At 56.4% G+C, this 17,929-nt stretch overlaps 2 protein-coding genes across 5 annotated transcripts in view; one reads left to right on the forward strand and one right to left on the reverse strand.

Annotated features, from left to right (window-relative positions):
* Positions 1-8,952, reverse strand: part of ACTN3 (actinin alpha 3) — a 30,722-nt gene extending 21,770 nt beyond the window's left edge. Inside the window, exon 1 of the mRNA XM_048858921.2 lies at positions 8,610-8,952. Within this exon, the coding sequence (XP_048714878.1) occupies positions 8,610-8,741 (132 nt within the window). The 5' untranslated portion in view covers positions 8,742-8,952. The remainder of the gene's footprint in view (positions 1-8,609) is intronic.
* Positions 8,953-11,203: 2,251 nt separating this feature from the next.
* On the forward strand, positions 11,204-17,192 carry ZDHHC24 (zDHHC palmitoyltransferase 24). Of its 4 annotated transcripts, none has more exons than XR_012669261.1 (5): positions 11,204-11,710; positions 12,282-12,559; positions 13,197-13,509; positions 14,561-14,970; positions 16,440-17,192. XR_012669261.1 is itself a non-coding variant. In XM_075130470.1 (4 exons), the coding sequence occupies exons 1-3, from the start codon at positions 11,436-11,438 to the stop codon at positions 13,505-13,507; spliced, it is 864 nt and encodes a 287-aa protein (XP_074986571.1). In that variant the 5' UTR covers positions 11,204-11,435; the 3' UTR covers positions 13,508-13,509; positions 16,440-17,192. The 4 variants fall into 4 exon arrangements, 2 of the variants coding, with proteins under 2 accessions (XP_074986571.1, XP_048713441.1); XR_012669262.1 differs by having other exon boundaries at positions 17,035-17,192; XM_075130470.1 differs by lacking the exon at positions 14,561-14,970.
* Positions 17,193-17,929: the final 737 nt, after the last annotated feature.

Consider the following 17,929-nt stretch of genomic DNA (forward strand, 5'->3'; position numbering starts at 1 on the left):
GCAACATTTTCTCCAGCTCAGCCACAGGGTTATTTTTAGGGGACCCTAGAATTTCATAGCATCATCCGAATGCCAAGCTGCCACCTCCCGCGCCCGAGCAGGCCCCCGAGGAGTGACCAGAGACGTTCGCCCCCTTTGGGCTCTGCCGGAGGGCTCAGTGGATGACGCAGAGATGTGGAGCAGGTGCCTTCTCAGCATCCAGCCCCAAGGCCTGAGCGACAATGAAATCTTAAGGGAGGCAGCATGGTCTGATGGCTTATGCATTGCACCTGGCATCAGGACACCTGGCTTCCATTCCCAGCTCGGCTACTGGCCTTGAACAAGCCCTTTCCCCTCTCGGAGGCTCTATTTAGTAGATTTCAAGGCCAGAAGGGACCATGAGATCATGTAGTCTGCCCTCCTGTGTATCACAGGCCAGAGAATGTCCCCCAGACATCCCTGCATTGAGCACAGTGACTTGCATTTGACTAAAGCATCTTCCAGAAAGGCAGCCAGCCTGGAGCTGGAGAATCCACCCTGCCCTGGGGGGTTTGTTCCACTGCGTAATCACCCTCCCTTTGAAAAACGGGACTTATTTCTCATTTGAGGTTGTCTGGCTTTTACTCCCAGCCAGGTACGCCCACATCTTGAATACTGCGTGTAGATGGGGTCGCTCCATCTCAAAAAAGATATACTGGAATTGGAAAAGGTTCAGAAAAGGGCAACAAAAATTCTGAGGGGTATGGAACGGCTTCCGCACGAGGAGAGAGTAATAAGATTGGGACTTTTCAGCTCGGAAAAGAGACGACTAAGGGGGGATATGATAGAGGTCTACAAAATCATGACTGGTGTGGAGAAAGTAAATAAGGAAGTGTTATTTACTCAGTCACATAACACAAGAACTAGGGTCATGAAATTAAATTAATAGGCAGCAGGTTTAAAACAAAGAAAAGGACGTATTTTTTCACACAACGCACAGGTAACCTGTGGAACTCTTTGCCAGAGGAGGTTGTGAAGGCCAAGACTATAAAAGGGTTCAAAAAAGAAGTTCATGAAGGGTAGGTCCATCAAGGGCTGTTAGCCAGGGATGGTGTCCCTAGTCTCTATTTGCCAGAAGCTGGGAATGGGTGACAGGGGATGGATCACTTGATGATTACCTGTTCTGCTCATTCATTCTGAAGCACCTGGCATCGGTCGGCAGACAGGATACTGGGCTAGAAGGACCATTAGTCTGACTCAGTATGTCTGGTTTTATGTTCTTATGGTTCTTGTTCTGCCTGTCTCGGCTAGATTAAAGAGCCCTCTAGTACCCAGGGCTTTCTCCCCATGAAGGTCCTTGTACACCATGATCAATCACCTCTCAATCCGCTTTTGGAGAAGCTAAACTGACGGAGCTCTTTCACATTCTCACAATCAGGCATTTTCTCCAGCCCTTGAATAATTTGTTGTGGCTCTTTTCGGCACCCTCTCCGATTTCTCAACATCCTGTCTAAAGTGTGGAGCCCAGCGATATACGCAGTCCCAGTCCCAGCCTCATCAGTACCCATCTCCCGTTTATCAATCCACAGGCCGCATTCACCCTTTTTGGGCAGAATCGCACTGGGAGCTCATGCTGAGTTGCTGGTCCACTCTGACCCCCTAGGTCTTTTTCAGTCACTGCTTCCCAGGACACTGTCCCTCATTCTTCGGGGGCTGACCTGCCCTCCTTGCCCCCAGGAGTATAACTTTGCATTTGGCTGTATTAAAACACAGGGGGTTTGAATGGGCCCACTCTACCAAGCGGTCGGTTGCTCGGGAGGAATGGCCTGACCTGATCACACCACCATCTTGTGTCATGTGCACACTTCACCAGCAGTGACTTTATATTTACTTCCTGGTCACTGATGAAAATGTTAATCAGCACCTGGCCTAGAATGGATCCCTGCAGGACCCCACTAGACACACAGCCCTGCCACTACTCTGGAGCTAAATGAGTCTCCATTCACAGAGGCCAGCAGCAGACTCATAAGCCCCTGTACGAGGCCCAGCCCTAGCAGGGGACTGTGCCAGGTGGGTTTCCTAGACACAAGCTCTCAGTGTAAGGGCTAATGTGATCCCAGAATGTGCAGACTGGGGGTGGGCAATGCAGAGAGGGGATGGGGCCTCTGTGCACAATGTGGCAGAGCCCACAGCCCCACTGTGAAAGGCTGGGGAGGGGCAGAGAGGAGCCACGGGAACGGCCCACAGGCTCGGATCCTGCCACCTGGCCAGACACTAAAGTAACCCTGCAATTCAGAGGAGGGGGCTGCATCCCAAGCTAAAGCCATGGATATGGGGAGGAGATTTCAGACCTGAGGAGGTTCGTGAATCTCATAGACTAAAGCTGAGCAGAGCCAGGAGACAACACTGGACAAACCCACCCTGGGAAGAAGGGGGAAATGTTTAGCAGGGATTCCCTAGTGGAACGGGCACTGAACAAACCCTGACTGGGATCAGCCTCTGGCGTACTAGGCCCTGTACAGACATGGTGAGAGACATAGCCTGCCCCCAAGAGCTCAGTCTGAATAGACAAATGGTGCAACTAGGGCAAACAGCAGTATCAAGAGGGGAAGGAACTTGCCCAAGGTCAAAGGCAAAGGTGTGAATAGAACCCAGGAGTCCAGAGTCCCAGCCCCTCCTCCTTCTCCAACCACTAGATCCACACACCTCCCAGAGCTAGGGATAGAACCCAGGAGTCTTGGCTCAGAGCCCCTATGCTCTAACCCCTGGACACCATTCCCCTCCCAGAGGTGGGATTAGAAGCCATGCATCCTGGCTCACACTCCAGTGTCCTAGCTGGGGCTATATCAGCATAGCGAGGTCAGTCGGAGATGTGAACAAAACACCCTGACTGATGTAGCTCCCGCAGCAGACATAGCTGTGCAGACGGAAGAGGGCATGTGTAGACATAACCCTTCCTTCGGGGAGGGGTTCCTACCCCCTTTGTTGGCGTAAGCTGTGTCTACACTATGGGGCTATGTCAGAAAAGTCCCACAGCCACTGGGCCATGCTGCCTGTCAGGAGGCTGGCCTGGTGTGTCTCTGGGGAAGCTGCTTTTGCTCCCAGCCCCTACTCCATCACTCCCCGAGCCATGCACCGGCACTCTGGCCCCCTGCTCACCAAGCAGGCATCTACCTGGGTAATGGGAGCTGCGGCACAGCCGGATTTCCACTGGCACTGGGAAGCTCTGTCCTGTGCCTGGCAGCGGGCTGGGATCCCCTGGGGCTAATCCTTTGTTACCGCGAGTATTTGTGGCTCATTCCCCGCTATTTACAAGGGCTTAAGGGATTTGGCTCCAGCTAACACAATAGTCTGAGGGGCTGCCCTCCCTGTGGGTGCTGGTAAATACGCTGCGAGCTGATGCAGCACGGGGGCGGGGGCTTCCCCACTCCCAGCTTGGCCTGACACCCCCTGTGCTCATCCACCCACACCTACACACACTGCACCAGCACCTATCCATCCAGCACCCCACCCCAGCCGTCCAGCCTACCCCAGGCACCCCTCTCTCCAGCCAGCTCGCCTTTCTTTTCCCCCATTCCAGTCATCTCTCATCCATCCCCACACACCCCTTCTCCCATCTTCCCTTCCATTGCAGGGGCCAGGGAGAGCTTTGTGCTCCCAGAATGTCTCCAGTTCCCCACCCTGCCACTCTCTTGGCCAAGGCTGCTCCCCCTGAGACCCATCCAGGCTCTCTGCCCTCTCCAGCTTTCACTGCCCTCCGCTAGTCTTGCTCCCCTGATGCTCAGCTGCACAGACCTCTCCCCTCCTGCCGGTTGCTCAAGGAACTGTGTGGCTGCATCTCTGCCTCCTCCAGCTGTGGACCTCCAAGCACCGAGCACTTGAGCATCCTCAGGGCAGATCCCTCCCTGCTCCTTCCCCAATTCTGGCTGTACCCCACAACTCAGAGATCCCCCTTTCATCTCCCAGCTGAGACCTTGCATCCAGTCCTGGGGCTGCACTGTGAAATACCAGAGAGGGTGCACAGAACGTCCTGCCTGCTGGGAACTTGCCTGCTGGCCAGAGACTGAAGCAGCCCCCGTGATTTAGCATGACGGGAGGCGGGGGTGTGGGGCTGGACCTTGATCCAGGACTAGAGGCACCAACATGGGAGATTTCTGATCTGTGGGGACTCAAGAATCTCACAGACAAAGGCCTAGCAGGGCCAATGGCTGGGAGCAGATGCTGGACAAATCTACTCTGGAATGAAGGCAGATACTTAGCGGGGGGGGGGGGGGGGGGATTCCCCACTGGAGTAGCTTCCCCTTGGATGGGGGGAGGAGATTCTCCAGTCCTTGGGGGGCTTTAAATCCAGGCCAGAGGGCTCTAGGCTATGGTTCTGCCACCAGACCTGGGCTGGGGCAGGAATCGGCTTGAGGGAAGGTGCTGCAGGGGGTCAGACTGTGTGATTCAAAGGGACCTTAGCATGGACGGGAGGCTCCTGTACCTGAACAGCAGCACATTCCCAGCCCTGCTGCAGCATGGTCCCTCCCCACACGCCCCAGTCCCTCATGCAGGCATTTCCACAGCTTACACTGGCCTTGCGCAGGGCGGAGGGCGCAAGAACAGGGCATTCTGGGTAGAGTCGGCCTGCAGGCCGGCTGTGTGGGGCTCTGCAGAACATTCAGGGTAGTCGGCCTGCGGGCTGGTTGTGGGGCACCTGCGACAGAGATGCCAGGAAACCCTTCTCCCAGAAGGATTGCAAGGCTCTCTCCAAACACCTATCTGTAGATAGCCCTCCTACAGATGGGGAAACCGAGGCAGAGAGACTGGAGCAATGTCACAGAGCAAAAGTGGAAAGAGAACCCAGTAGTCCTGAATTCCAGCCTCACCATCCCTACTCTAACCATTAGACCCCACATCCCCTCCCAGATCTGGGACCAGAGCCCAGGAGTCCTGGCTCCCAGTCCAGTGCCCTAACCACTAGACCCCACTCCCTTCAGCCCCTGGCACTCACCCTCCCCCCGTCACACAAGCACACACGCACACACACACGCACTATCCTCTTGAAGCCACCTGCTCTGCCCATGGGAGCAAGTGTGCCCCCCCCATCTGTCTCTGTAGTTGATTCAGGATCCCTTGCAGACATCTTTAAATAGCCTCTCCCACAGGAGCCCTGCAGCAAGGCCCACCCAGGCTGGGGACTGCTGCAGCCCCCACCCCACCCAGCCCCCCTCTCCTAGGCCATAGCCTAATTAAGAGGTGTCCTCTTCCAAAATACCCACATGAGCTCACCCCACCCGGGAAGCAGCAGGGAACGGACAGAGGGTGGGGGGCAGTTTATTATAGAAACCACCTTACAAGGACAGGGTGTCTGGAATAGCAGCAGCCACCTGATCCCCCTTCCCAATCCCCCAAAACACTCGAATCAGCAGGAACAGCTTCCCAAGCACATGAAACTATCCCTGCTCCGCTAACGAGGGGGTGGGGGATTCGAAACAGACAATCCCCTGCTCTGATCAAATGCCTATTCTTTGTACTGGGGTAGTGCTGAGGATCCCCTGTTGTTCTAGGCACGGTACAAACTCAGAACAGAATGACTAGTCCCTGCCCCAAACAGCATACAACTTAATCAGGCACTCTGGGGAAAAAATCAAGACACGCAGATTCCTCCAACAGGCAGCTTGGGATGGGGACCCCTGAGGGGGTGTTAGGTTCTCAGAGGGAACAATCGGGCAGGTCACCTGTCTGTGTCATGTCGGCACCCTCCCAAGCACTGACAAACTGGGGTGCGCACACACACACACACAAACACAGCGCTGGTACATCAGAGTACGTGCACACAGACACCCAGAGCACTGATATGCACAACACTGGTACACAAGGGTACACACCCAGAACACTGGTACACACGCACACCCAGAGCACTGTCCCACTGGGTTCCACACACACATACGCATACTCACCACCTGTGCACTGGGCCCTTCCCTGACAACTTAACACAAGAGTATAACAAAGAGCAGGTGCAAACTTCCACAGGTATGGCCCACTTGGGTCAGCTCATGGCCCATCTATGTCACCCCAATGCCCAGAGGAAGGGGTAAGAGCCCTGCAGTGGTAGGATAACCTGCACCCAGAGGAAACACTTTTCTGACCCCAATTGCTAGAGTTCAGGGTGTAGCACCCAAAGCAGGTGGGGTCACAACCCCTCCCCCAGCTCTCCTCTGCTCTTTCAGTCTTTACTCTGACTCCGGACAGCCCTGCTATCCACCTCCTTTCTGTACACCCAACTTCAGTGATATCCAGTGGCAGTGAGTTCCATAGCCTAACAGAACCGTGTGTCAAAGAGACAGCAGGTGAGCGGGGAGCAGGGACAGGCAAACATCTGTATGGGGAGCGTGGGGAGCGGTGGTCCAAGCAGTTCAGTGTGAGCAAGTGGTACTTGTGGAGCTCAGGTCAGGACTGTTCGGGCTGGATAAGGGCTGGCAATACCCAGCCTGCAGCTCAACCTAGACAGCAGCACCATTCTGTGGGGAGTTGTGCCAACAGAAAGGGCTGAATTCTGGTTTCCAGAGTCACCCTCTGACTGCAACAAGGCCAAGGCCGGACTCTGATCTCAGCTTTCCAGGGCCAATCCAAAGTCAACCAGTGAACCCCAGAGTTGCCCTGGTGTAGGGAAGATCAGAACCTCCCTTTACATGGGAGGCAACTACTTCAAAGCAGGTGGCATTCTCTCACTGATGTGCCCGTAGCCAGACAGTGCTCCCCACCAGGAGGGGCAGCCTGGCTGTCCCCTGGTCACAGGGGCTCTAATAGCCTTTCCCCACCTGATGTAGCTGTACCACCACCCTGGGTATAGGTTGCCAGGTTAGAGCCTGGTGTTAAGGGGCACACGCGGAGAGGATCCTGGGGGGCTGAGGATCAAGATTAGGACTGGTGGGAGGAAGGAACATCCCACCTTGCACCATCCCCACCTGCTCAAAGCTCCCTGCAGCAGTGGCAGGCCAGGGGAGAGACTCCAATGGTTTGTACAGAATCATAGGGAGGGGACACGTGGCACCCATGCCTGACAGAGAACAGCAATGTGCACGCCTGCCCTATTGCAGCCACCTGGGCACGCCTCAGCCGAGAGTTCTGTGGTGCTGGGACCAGGGGCTTTGGGTTAGCAGTTTGGGTTGTGCTCTGGCTCTAGGGGTTCCTGGGCCTGATCCACCCTGGGCATAAGAACATGGACTTTGACAGAGGTTCCTGGGGTAAGGGGCACAGAATTCGCTGGGCCTGATCCTGCTCCCACTCGCGCCAGTGGTACTGCATCAATTGCAAGGGAGACAGCCTGGATGTGCTGCCGGCTGAGATCAGGATCAGGCCCACTGCTCTGGGGGTGTCTCACTTTGAGAGTGTGTGTGAGAGTGAGAGAATGGGGGGAGCTGTTGTGTGTCTGTGTGTGCAGGGGGGTTGTTGTTGTGTGTGTGAGTGTGGGGTTGTTGTGGGTCACTGTATGCAGGGGAGTTGTGTGTGTATGAGAATGGGGTTGTTGTGGGTCAGTATATGAGGGGGGCTTGTTGTGTGTGGGAGTGGGGTTGTTGTGGATCAGTGTTTGCAGGAGGGTTGTTGTGTGTATGTGAGAGTGGGGTTGCTGTGGGTCAGCGTATGCAGGGATTGTTGCAAGGGAGAGTTTGGGTGTGTGGGGTGTGTGCGTGAACCAATTGCCCAGGGCTGCTCACAGCCACTGTACACAAAACATCTTGGCCATATGCATAAGCAGCGGTCCAAGTGGGCGAGCACGCCACATACACCTGGAAGATCCTGGTGCACAGCCTGCCCAGAGCCCAGATCACAGCGAGGCAGGTGGGTATATTTAGCCCAGCAGGCCCCTCGCATCCCCATCATTCCTGACATAGTTTGGATGCCGCAGACTCTGTTCCAGGACACACACAGCCACCTCCTCCAACTCCCCACTGCTGGCGTCACCCTTCTGGGTCTGGGAGTGGGAAGGGGCATCAAGCCGTATCAGTTACCCTTGCACAGCAGCTGCCTGCTCCAAAGATCACCTCCCCACACCCGCCACTTTGGGGCTTGGCTCTTGACAAACCTACGTGGCACGGAGCCCAGCTCTCCAGCCTTGCACACTGCTCAGAGTCTGCCCTTGCAGATAGGGGCTTCTGCCTGCCCCGTTACCCAGGGCACCTGGCACCACTCAGAGGCTGCCCCTTGCAGATATGGAGCCCTATGCCACCCCTGTAACTCCAAGCACCTGGCACCGCTCAGAGGCTGCCCCTCGCAGAGATGAGATCCGGCCTGCACCCACCCATGTAACCCCTAGCACCACTCTGTGGCTGCCCCCAAAAGCCCCAAATCTTTGCAGTGATGGCACCCTGTACCTGTCCATCTAGTGCCCAACTTGGCCTCTCTCCTGCTCAGGATCCACCCCCACCACACCCCACCTGACTCTCTCTCTTGCAGAGATGGGGACCTGGGCCAGCCTCTCACCACAGTGCCTGGTACCTCTCTGAGGTTCCCACTATGCTGAGTTTCCCCCATGGGCCCTGACTCACACAGACACAGCCCCTTGCCCAGCTCTCTAAACCTGGTCACCATGGGCACCTGCCCACAGCACCTCTCACGGGCTCCCACCCTGCTTCCCCGGCCCATAACTATCCCCCATAGCCACCCACCTTCCTCTGCTGCTTCTCCCAGGCGGGGTCCAGCAACAGGTCCCGGTCCCAGTCCTCCTCCTGCTGCATGTACTCTTCAGTCATCATGTATGAGTGGTTGTACTGGATATGGCTCTCTACTTGCGTGGTCATCGTGGCTTGTCCTCTTGTCCCTCTCTGCAGGTCTGACTGTCCCCTCTTCCACCTTAGTCCCCAGTCGTCCCTCTCACAGGCCCTCCTCGCTGCTATGCACTGCCCCTTGCCCAAGGCACCAGTTCCCTTCTCCTGGAGGTCAGATCCCTCTGCCCCTGGTGGCCGGCAGCTTTGCCCTGTCTTGAGCTCCTGGTCAAAAGCCACCCACGTGACTGGTCCCCATTAAGTATTATCAGCCTGGGGAAGGGGGATCAGGTTCCACCTTTAAAAGGCCAGGGGGAGGGTGCAGAGGGACTGTCCCCACCAACCAGGGAGGGTGAGGACAGCTGCTGGCAGGCCAGAGACCAGACACCCCCACCCCCCTTGCAGGCTCTTAAAGGGACCCTGTACCTGGAGGGCAGGGGGTGGTGGCTTGCTGGTGGTCTGGGGACAGGAACTGCACAATAAGCCGCAGCGGGAGCTGGAGGGGTGGTGGGGGCAGGTAGTTCATAATAAGGAGCAGAGGTGTCAGATCTGGAAAAGGCCATTAAGTCATCCGGAGGAACCCAGGGCCAAGGAATGAGCTGGGAGCAGAGATAGTATGGCGTCAGTTGCAAAAATCAAAGGGAGGCAGCATGGCCACTGAAAGAGCCAGGACTCCCGGGTCGCACTCCCAGCTCTGTCAGTGCCCTGTTGTATGACCTTGACCAAGTCCAGTCCCTGCTCAATGCCTCAGTTTCCCAGCTCTAAAATCAAGGGACTGACACTCCCTCCTGACCCCCCCCCACCACAAGGCAATACCATTCTGCAAGGCCCCTGCAGGGAAGAACATGTCACTGACCAGCGCCATGCATGTGGGGGAGACCTGGGCAGGCAATACCATATCCACCAGCCAGCACCTTGCAGAGAAGCTGTGATCTGGTACCCCACCCCAGTCTCAGCAACACATAAACATCCCGGGCACCTGCAGGGGGGCCCAGGTGGGGGGGGGAATGCCCTGGGAAGGGAAAGCTGGAGGGACTAGGAGAGTTGGCTTAGAGGACACTGATTTCCCCGCAATGCAGCAGCACTGCAGGTGTCCAGTGCCCACTCCCTGTGCTGTGGCTCCAGTTACACTAGGGCTATTATTAGCAGCACAGGCTGGGCTCGGAGCCCCCAGAAGTGGCTAGCGATTGTGGGAGGGAGAGGAAACCTCAAAGGAGGACCTGAATTTCCAGGGACCTGAATCCTGAACTTCTACCTTTTGCAAACCAGGCCCATTTAAGGGGTTGTCTGCCTCCTGCAAAATGGCAGTTCCCCCTCCACCCCAAACACTAACCACTTGGCTCCGGGATTTCAAAGCATTGTCCAGCACTGCATCTGCCTGGCAGCATGTGTCCAACCAGAGGGTGCGGCATCCCGCAGGACGGCATGTGGAAGGGAGGGTGTCTGCGGCCTGCACGTGGCATGGGAAGGTCTGTGCCAAACCATGACCCCAAAGGAAGTACCACGGAATGAACCTCCAGGGCAGGGGCTGTACTGCACTGAGGTGTGGCAGTGGGGCAGAGCATGGGCCTGGGAACCAGCGGGGTGGATGGCCACCTGGAAAAAGGGCAAAGCTCTGCTAATTCGATCTGAGACCTGTGGGCATTGTGGGCCCCTCAGGCACGGTGACTCCCCTGGACACGGTGACCCCGGTCCCCTCACTGGGCACCATGACTCCCCCGGGCACGGTGACCCCGGGCACGGTGACCCCAGTCCCCTCACTGGGCACCATGACTCCCCCGGGTACCATGACTCCCCCGGGCACGGTGACCCCAGTCCCCTCACTGGGCACCATGACTCCCCCGGGTACCATGACTCCCCTGGGCACGGTGACCCCGGGCACGGTGACCCCAGTCCCCTCACTGGGCACCATGACTCCCCCGGGTACCATGACTCCCCCGGGCACGGTGACCCTGCTCCCCGCACTGGGCACCATGGCTCCCCCGGGCACGGTGACCCTGCTCCCCGCACTGGGCACCATGACTCCCCCGGGCACGGTGACCCCGGGCACTGTGACCCCAGTCCCCTCACTGGGCACCATGACTCCCCCGGGTACCATGACTCCCCCGGGCACGGTGACCCTGCTCCCCGCACTGGGCACCATGGCTCCCCCGGGCACGGTGACCCCAGTCCCCTCACTGGGCACCATGACTCCCCCGGGCACGGTGACCCCGGGCACTGTGACCCCAGTCCCCTCACTGGGCACCATGACTCCCCCGGGTACCATGACTCCCCCGGGCACGGTGACCCCAGTCCCCTCACTGGGCACCATGACTCCCCTGGGCACGGTGACCCCGGTCCCCTCACTGGGCACCATGACTCCCCCGGGCACGGTGACCCCGGTCCCCGCAGCGGGCACCATGACGACCCCCGCTGGGCACCGCGATTGGTCGATCGCGGTTTCTGTCAGAGGGAAGGTTGGGCAAAGCAGCCCTCCCCGCCCCCGATTGGCTGGGCGCGCTGTGGCGCCCAGCTGGCGGCGGAAGCGGAGGCTGAGGGGAGAGTGGAGGAGAGGCCTCCCGAGAGCCCGGTCCGGGGCAGAGACCCTGGGGAGGGAACCAGCCCCCGGAGAGAAGCCCCCTTCCCTTCGGCCAGGGTGGCAGCCAGCACCCCCGCCCCCCCTCCGCCCCCGCGGGGAGCAGGCTGCTCTGTGCCCCGGGCAGCGCTCGCGTGGGGCGCCCCCTGGCAGCCATGCAGGCGGGCCGGGGCGGGCGGTGGCAGCGCCTGGATGCCGCGCTGTGCCTGCCCCTGTGTGTGACCGTGGCCCTGATGGGGGCCGTGTGCACAGAGGTGCTGTGCCTGCTTCTCTGGCCTGCGGAGCCCACCCAGCTGCCCCTGGCCCTGCACCTGCCCCTCCTGCTCTTCCTCCTGGCCAACGTGCTGGGCAATATGGGCCTCTTCGTCACCACCAGCCCAAGCATCAAAGGGGTCATGCTGTCCGGAGGCGCCGTGGGACAGGGCTGGGAGTGAGTATGGCTGGGTCACAGAGGGAGGCAGAGGGCTCTCTCACAGCCCAGAGGCAGCTTCATCTCAGCGCCAGGTAAGGGATCCCTGTGTAAACAGCCCTGGCACCCCACCCCAGAGGTGGCTGCATCTCCGTGCTGGGTGACGGATCCCTGTATAAACAGCCCCATTCCCCTCTACCCCCACGGCGGCTTCATCTCCATGCCGGGTGAGGGATGGGATCCCTGTATAAACAGTACCTGTGCCCCACCTGAGCAACTGCAGCTCAGCACCCGGCAACTTTTAGGTTGGTGCTAGAGTACTGTCATGCTGTTGTCGCTGTGTTTGAGAGAGGGCTTTTCTACAAGATGTGGTGTGGCAGTGGCCTGAGATTGGGATGGGGACAGATTGGGATTGACTGTGCCCGCTCCATTGTTCTTTGCTGGGGACTCCCTGCCCAGGACTGCCCTGCTTTTGGGGCTGCTGCTGTATTTCCAGCCTTAGGGACAGCACAATATGATGTGCTATTCGGATGCTAGGGGGAGAACGGGGAAACGCTGCATCACCCCCCTGAGGCTCCTGCTTCCCTTCCAGGTACTGCTACACCTGCCAGTCCCACGTGCCCCCCCGCTGTCACCACTGCTACACCTGCAACGTGTGCATGCTGCGCCGGGACCACCACTGTGTGCTGCTGGGCCAGTGTGTGGGCTACCATAACTACCGTTACTTCCTTTGCCTCCTGCTGCACGGCTGGGTGGCCCTGCTCTACGCCAGCCTGCTCAACGCTGACATCTTCATGGCCATGCTGCATGAGGGAGTCACCCTGCACAGCATCCTCCTCCTCCTCATGCCGTGGCTCATGCTGCTGACGGGTACAGCCATGGCAGGACCTGCTGGGAAGGGCCCATCCACACATGGGGCAGAGCACCACTGATTCCCCTAGGACCGAGCTGTTCTCAGCTAGTTTTATTTCAAAACAAACAAACTAGGAAATACCCAGTTAAAAAACTTAGTGTGTTGCAGCCGAGCCTCAGGAACATCAGACCAAGATTTGGTGATTCTGGGCATCAGCCAGAAGCTCCATAAAGGGCCCTGATTTTATAGATTGCTGATCCTGTACCCTCTGAAAAATAGACCCTTTTAGGACATCTCCTTGGAAACTGAGGGACCTGTAAATCACATGTTGTTTTTGCAGATTGTGTCTTGAGTGTGCACCTGGGGGGCTCTTCCAGCACAGGCAGCTCCTTAGAAACTCTACAGCCCATTCCCGTCACCTGAGCCACCCAGCCCTCCCTCAGTCCCTACCCCAGAGGCAACTATGATATCCCAGTATAAACAGTCCCTGTGCCCTACCCGAGAGGCAGTCACATGTCAGTGGAACAGAGGCAGAGCAGGGTTAATGGGAACATGCCAAGACCTGGTTGTGTCTGGGGATGCTAGGTGTACCCTTGGGGAATGCCTGGCTTCTAGTTGCCCTAGCACTGACAGCACCCCCTTGTGTTTCCCCAGGCCAGGTGAGCACCTTGACCTTCATCTATGCTTTCGTGGCGGACACCTGCGTGGTCAGTTTCCTCTTCTGCTCCGGCTTCCTCTTCTTACACGTGCTGCTGAGCCTGCGTGGCCAGACGATCAGGGAGTGGTTTGGGGAGAGCCGCTGCTATGACCTGGGCTGGCGCCGCAACCTGCAGGAGGCATTGGGGGACAGGTGGCACCTTGTCTGGCTATGCCCGCTCCTGGCCTCCCCACTTCCTGGGGATGGCGTGGCCTTTGAGAGGAGAGCGCCCTGCACTGAGCCTTCCACCAAGCCAGTCGTTTTCTGAAGGTGGGTTCAGGAGCCACCCCTGATGCTGAGGGGGCAGGATATGCCAGAGTCCTGGCCACGTTGCCAACACCAGCTGACTGGCATAATGGGTAGGGCACTGGGATGCAGGACTCCTGGTTTCTGGTCCCAGCTCTGCTGCTGACCTTGGACAAGAAGAGATTCTCTAAACACATCAGAAATAAGAGTAAGACTAAGGAAAGTGTAGGCCGTTACTCAATGGGGAAGAAGAGCATATAATGGAGAAGGTTGAAGTATTTAATGCCTTTTTTGCTTCAGTGTTCGCTAAAAAGGTTAATTGGGAGCAGATGCTTAAGACAATTACTATTAGCAAGGGGGAAGGATCTCAGATCAGACCAGGGAAAGAACAGATTAAAGGAGAAGGGGGGAAAACAGTCTTCAAGTATGTTAAGGGCTGTTGTAAAGAGGCCAATGTTCTCTATGTCCACTGAAGGTAGGACAGACAGTCATGGGCAAGAGAGATTTAGATTAGATAGTAGGAAAAACTTCTTGACTATAATGGTACTTAAGCTCTGGAACAGGCTCCCAGGGGAGGTTGTGGAATCCCCGTCAGTGGAGGTTTTTAAGAACAGGTTGGACAAACACCTGTCAGGGATGGTCTAGGTTTTACTTGGTTCTGCTTCAGTGCAGGGAGGTTGACTTGATGACCTCTTGAGGTCCCTTCCAGCCCTTCAGTTCTATGATTTTTATAGTATTTAGATAAGTTAGATGTCTTCAAGTTGGCAGGGCCTGATGAAAATTGCCCTAGCCAAACTAGGAACTAGCCAAAGCAATCTCAGAACCATTAGAGGATGTTGAGGTCCCAGGGGACTGGAAAAGGGTAACATAGTACCTGTCTTTAAAAAGAGGGAAAAGTAGGACCTGGGAATGTATAGACCAGTCTGCCTAACTACAATACTGGAAAGATACTGGAACAAATGATTAAACAATCCATTTGTAAGCACCTAGAAGATACTAGGGTTATAAGAAATAGCCAGCATGGGTTTGTCAGAACCAATCATAACCAAACCAATCTAATTTCCTTCTTTGACAGGGTTACTGGCCTAGTGGATAAAGGGGAAGCAGTGAACATGATGACTGGACTTTAGTAAAGCTTTTGACACAGTCCCACAGGACATTCTGATAAGTAAACGAGGGAAATATCATCTAGATGAAATTGCTATAAGGTGGCTGCACAACTGGTTGAAAGACTGTCCTCAAAAAGTAGTTATCAGTGGTTCGCTGTCAAACTGGGAGGATGTATCCACTGAGGTCCTGCAGGGGTCTGTCCTGAATCCAGTACGATTCAGTATTTTCACTAATGGCTTGGATGATGGAGTGAAGAGTATGCTTATAAAATTTGCAGATGATGCCCAGCTGGGAGGGGCTGCCAGCTCTTTGGTGCACGGAAGTAGAATGAAAAATGACTGTGATAAACTGGAAAACTGATCTGAAATCAGCAAGGTGAAAGTCAGTACAGACAAGTGCAAAGTACTCCATTTAGGAAAGAAAAATGAAATGCACAACTGCCAAATGGGGACATACTGGGTAGGCAGTAGAGTTACAGAAAAGGATCTGGGGGGTAGTGAATCACAAATTGAACATGAGCCAAGAGCATGATGCTGTTGTGAAAAAGGGAAATGTTATGCTGGGCTCTGTCAGCAGGAGGGGCAGATGTAAGACACAGGAGGTAATTGCTGTGCTCTGCTCAGCACTCTCAAGGCCTCAGCTGGAGTGCTGGGTCTGGTTTCATGCCCCACGCTTTAGGAAAGCTCTGAACAAACAGGAGAGTCCAGAGGAGAGCAAGGATTTGTGAGGAACGATTGAAAGAATTGGGCATGTTTAGGTGAGAGAACTGAAGGCTGAAGGGGGACATAAGTCTTCAAATATGTAAAAGGTTGTACTAAAGAGGATGGTGAGCAGTTGTTCTGCATGCTCACCTAGGGTAGGACAACAAGTAAATGGCTTAATTCACAGCAAGAGAGATTTAGGGTGGCTATCGGGGGGGGGGGGGGGGGACACTTTGTAACTCTCAGGTGGTTAAGCACTGGAACAAATCACCCAGGGAGGCTGTGAAATCTCCATCTCTGGAGGTTTTAAGAACAGGTTAGACACACACCTATCAGGGATGGGCTAGATCTGTGTAACCCTGCCATAACATGGGGCTAAGGACTAGTGGCCTCCTGAGGTCCTTTCCAGCCCTACATTTCTATTCTACGTCCCTTCCCCTCTCTGTGCCTCAGTTTCCCCATCGTAAATGGGAATGATCCCTCACTAGATGAATTCACTAATGATGGTAAGGGTCAGCAGCTGGAGGGGTGAGGGACAGGTAGAGAGCCTAGCTCAGGACACTGCTCTTCTGTTGGTATTACAGTAGCACCTAAAGGCCTATCCCCCCCTCCCCAAATCAGGTGCAGCACAGACACAGTGGGAGACAGGCCTTGCCCCAAGAGCTGACAGTCTGAACAGACAAAAGACAGAAAGGAAACAGGCACCAAGAGAGGGAAGGGACTCACCCAAAGTCAGTTGGAGAATCAGTGGCAGAGCCAGGGACAGAACAGAACAGAACCTAGGAGTCCTGGCTCCCATACTCCCCCAACCACTAGACCCCTCTCCCCTCCAGAGCTGGGGATAGAACCCAGGAGTCCTGTTTCCCAGCCCCCACACTGTAACCCACTAGCCTATCACCCTGCTCCATAATCCATTCATCCCAAGATTAGGCTGCTCTGCTCCAGTCATTGCTGGTTGTGGAGCTGGCAGCCTCAGGCCCGTGGGAGGGGGAGTGAATTTGTGCTGGCCAGTCTGTGGCTGAGATCCATCCTTATCAGGCATTGAGATGGGCCGGGGGCGGGGCACAAAACTGCTCTGGGTATGTCCCATGGGAGGCCTGTGATGGCCCAGGTCAGCTCTGATCCCTCCCTCTCTGATTGCAGGTCTCCTTCCGGATGGTGCTGCAGTACTGCAGTGGGGCTGGCGCTGGCTTTGCCTCTCCCCAGAGCAGGAGCGCTGCTGAGGGGCAAATGTCAAGCTGTGTCCACTGCTCTGCCCTGTGGGTTACTGGCACCCCCATCTGACCTGGGTCCTGACGCTGCCTGGTGGGTGATCCTGTGCCGTGTCTGAGCCACGTCTGCACTGGACTCTGCAGTTGTTGTGACTGTTGCGCCAGGCACTGGACAGATTCCAACCAAGATTGGGGGGCCCTGTTGCACTGGGCATAGTGCAGCCCGTGAGCAAGATCAGAGACCTCTGTTCCAGGTGCAGCCCAAACACAGAATGAGAAACAGTCCCTGCCCTGAAGACCTCACAGTCTTAACAGTCCCAAGGTGGGAGGGTAAACAGGCACCCAGAGGAAAAGGGACTACCCATCTCAGGGAATAGAGCCCAGGAGTCCTGGCTCCCAGTCCAGTGCCCTCCTGACTGCACTAACCTTTTGTGGTTTCCAGTTCTCTCCTTTTAAAGCACAAGCAGCACAACACTGCCGTTCTGCAAGCCCAGGACTAAAACTGCTTGTCTTCTGTGTTTGCACAGTTCTCCCACGGCCCGGCCCGGCCCGGCCCAGCAGGACAGCGCACCCTCCAGAGGCTGGATTCATTGCCTTACCAGCCCCTCTCCCAGGTGGGGGCTTTCCTCTGGCACCCTGCCCCCACTGCTTTCCAATAAAGCTCCAAGCCCCAGGTGCACAGTGACTGAAGATTGATTTGTCTGATTTTGGAGGGGCCTGTTTTGAGCCCCAGCCTGACCCCCTGCAGCTTTTCCTGCCCCTGGCCCAGATCTGGGGGTGGAACCAGAGCATGGCTTTTAGAGCCGTGCAGCCTGGATGTAAAGCCCTCAAGGGATGGAGCATTCTCCCAGACAAGGAGAGCTGCCTCCTGGGGCATCCCCCTCGCTGCTTAACCTCTGCCCCTCGTTCCCCATCTGAAGCAGTCTGGCATCACTCCTGGCTATCGACCTCAGTCAGCCTTTGTCTGTGAGATTCCCTAGGACCAGCTCAGCAGGGATCCCTGGGCAGCTGGTGCCCGCCCACAGGGGCGGGCAGGCGGGTTAAGTGGCTGCACCGCTGGCCCTTGTAAATGCTTCCCCACAGGGCTCAGCTGTCAAAGCCAGGGGCTGCAGAGACCTTTAGCTGAGCTTCTGCATGTCTTGTGTTCAGGGAGGGCCAGGAGTCAGGGTACATGGGAAGACCATCAGAGCTGGGCATAGAATCCAGGAGTCCTGGCTCCCAGCCTCCCACCCCTACGCTAATGCACTAGATCCCCCTCCCCTCCCAGAGCTAGGTGTAGAACCCAGGAGTCCGGGGCCCAAAGCAGGGAGAAGACATGGTGTGGCATGACATCCTTTCCTTTCCCTCACTGTTACTCTTCACACGCCATTTCCCCTGCATCCCTGGTGGCCAGGAGCCTTTTAATACAGAGCCGTGGCAGCA

Source organism: Caretta caretta, chromosome 7 (genome assembly GCF_965140235.1).
Source record: "Caretta caretta isolate rCarCar2 chromosome 7, rCarCar1.hap1, whole genome shotgun sequence".
Classification (NCBI taxonomy): domain Eukaryota; kingdom Metazoa; phylum Chordata; order Testudines; family Cheloniidae; genus Caretta; species Caretta caretta.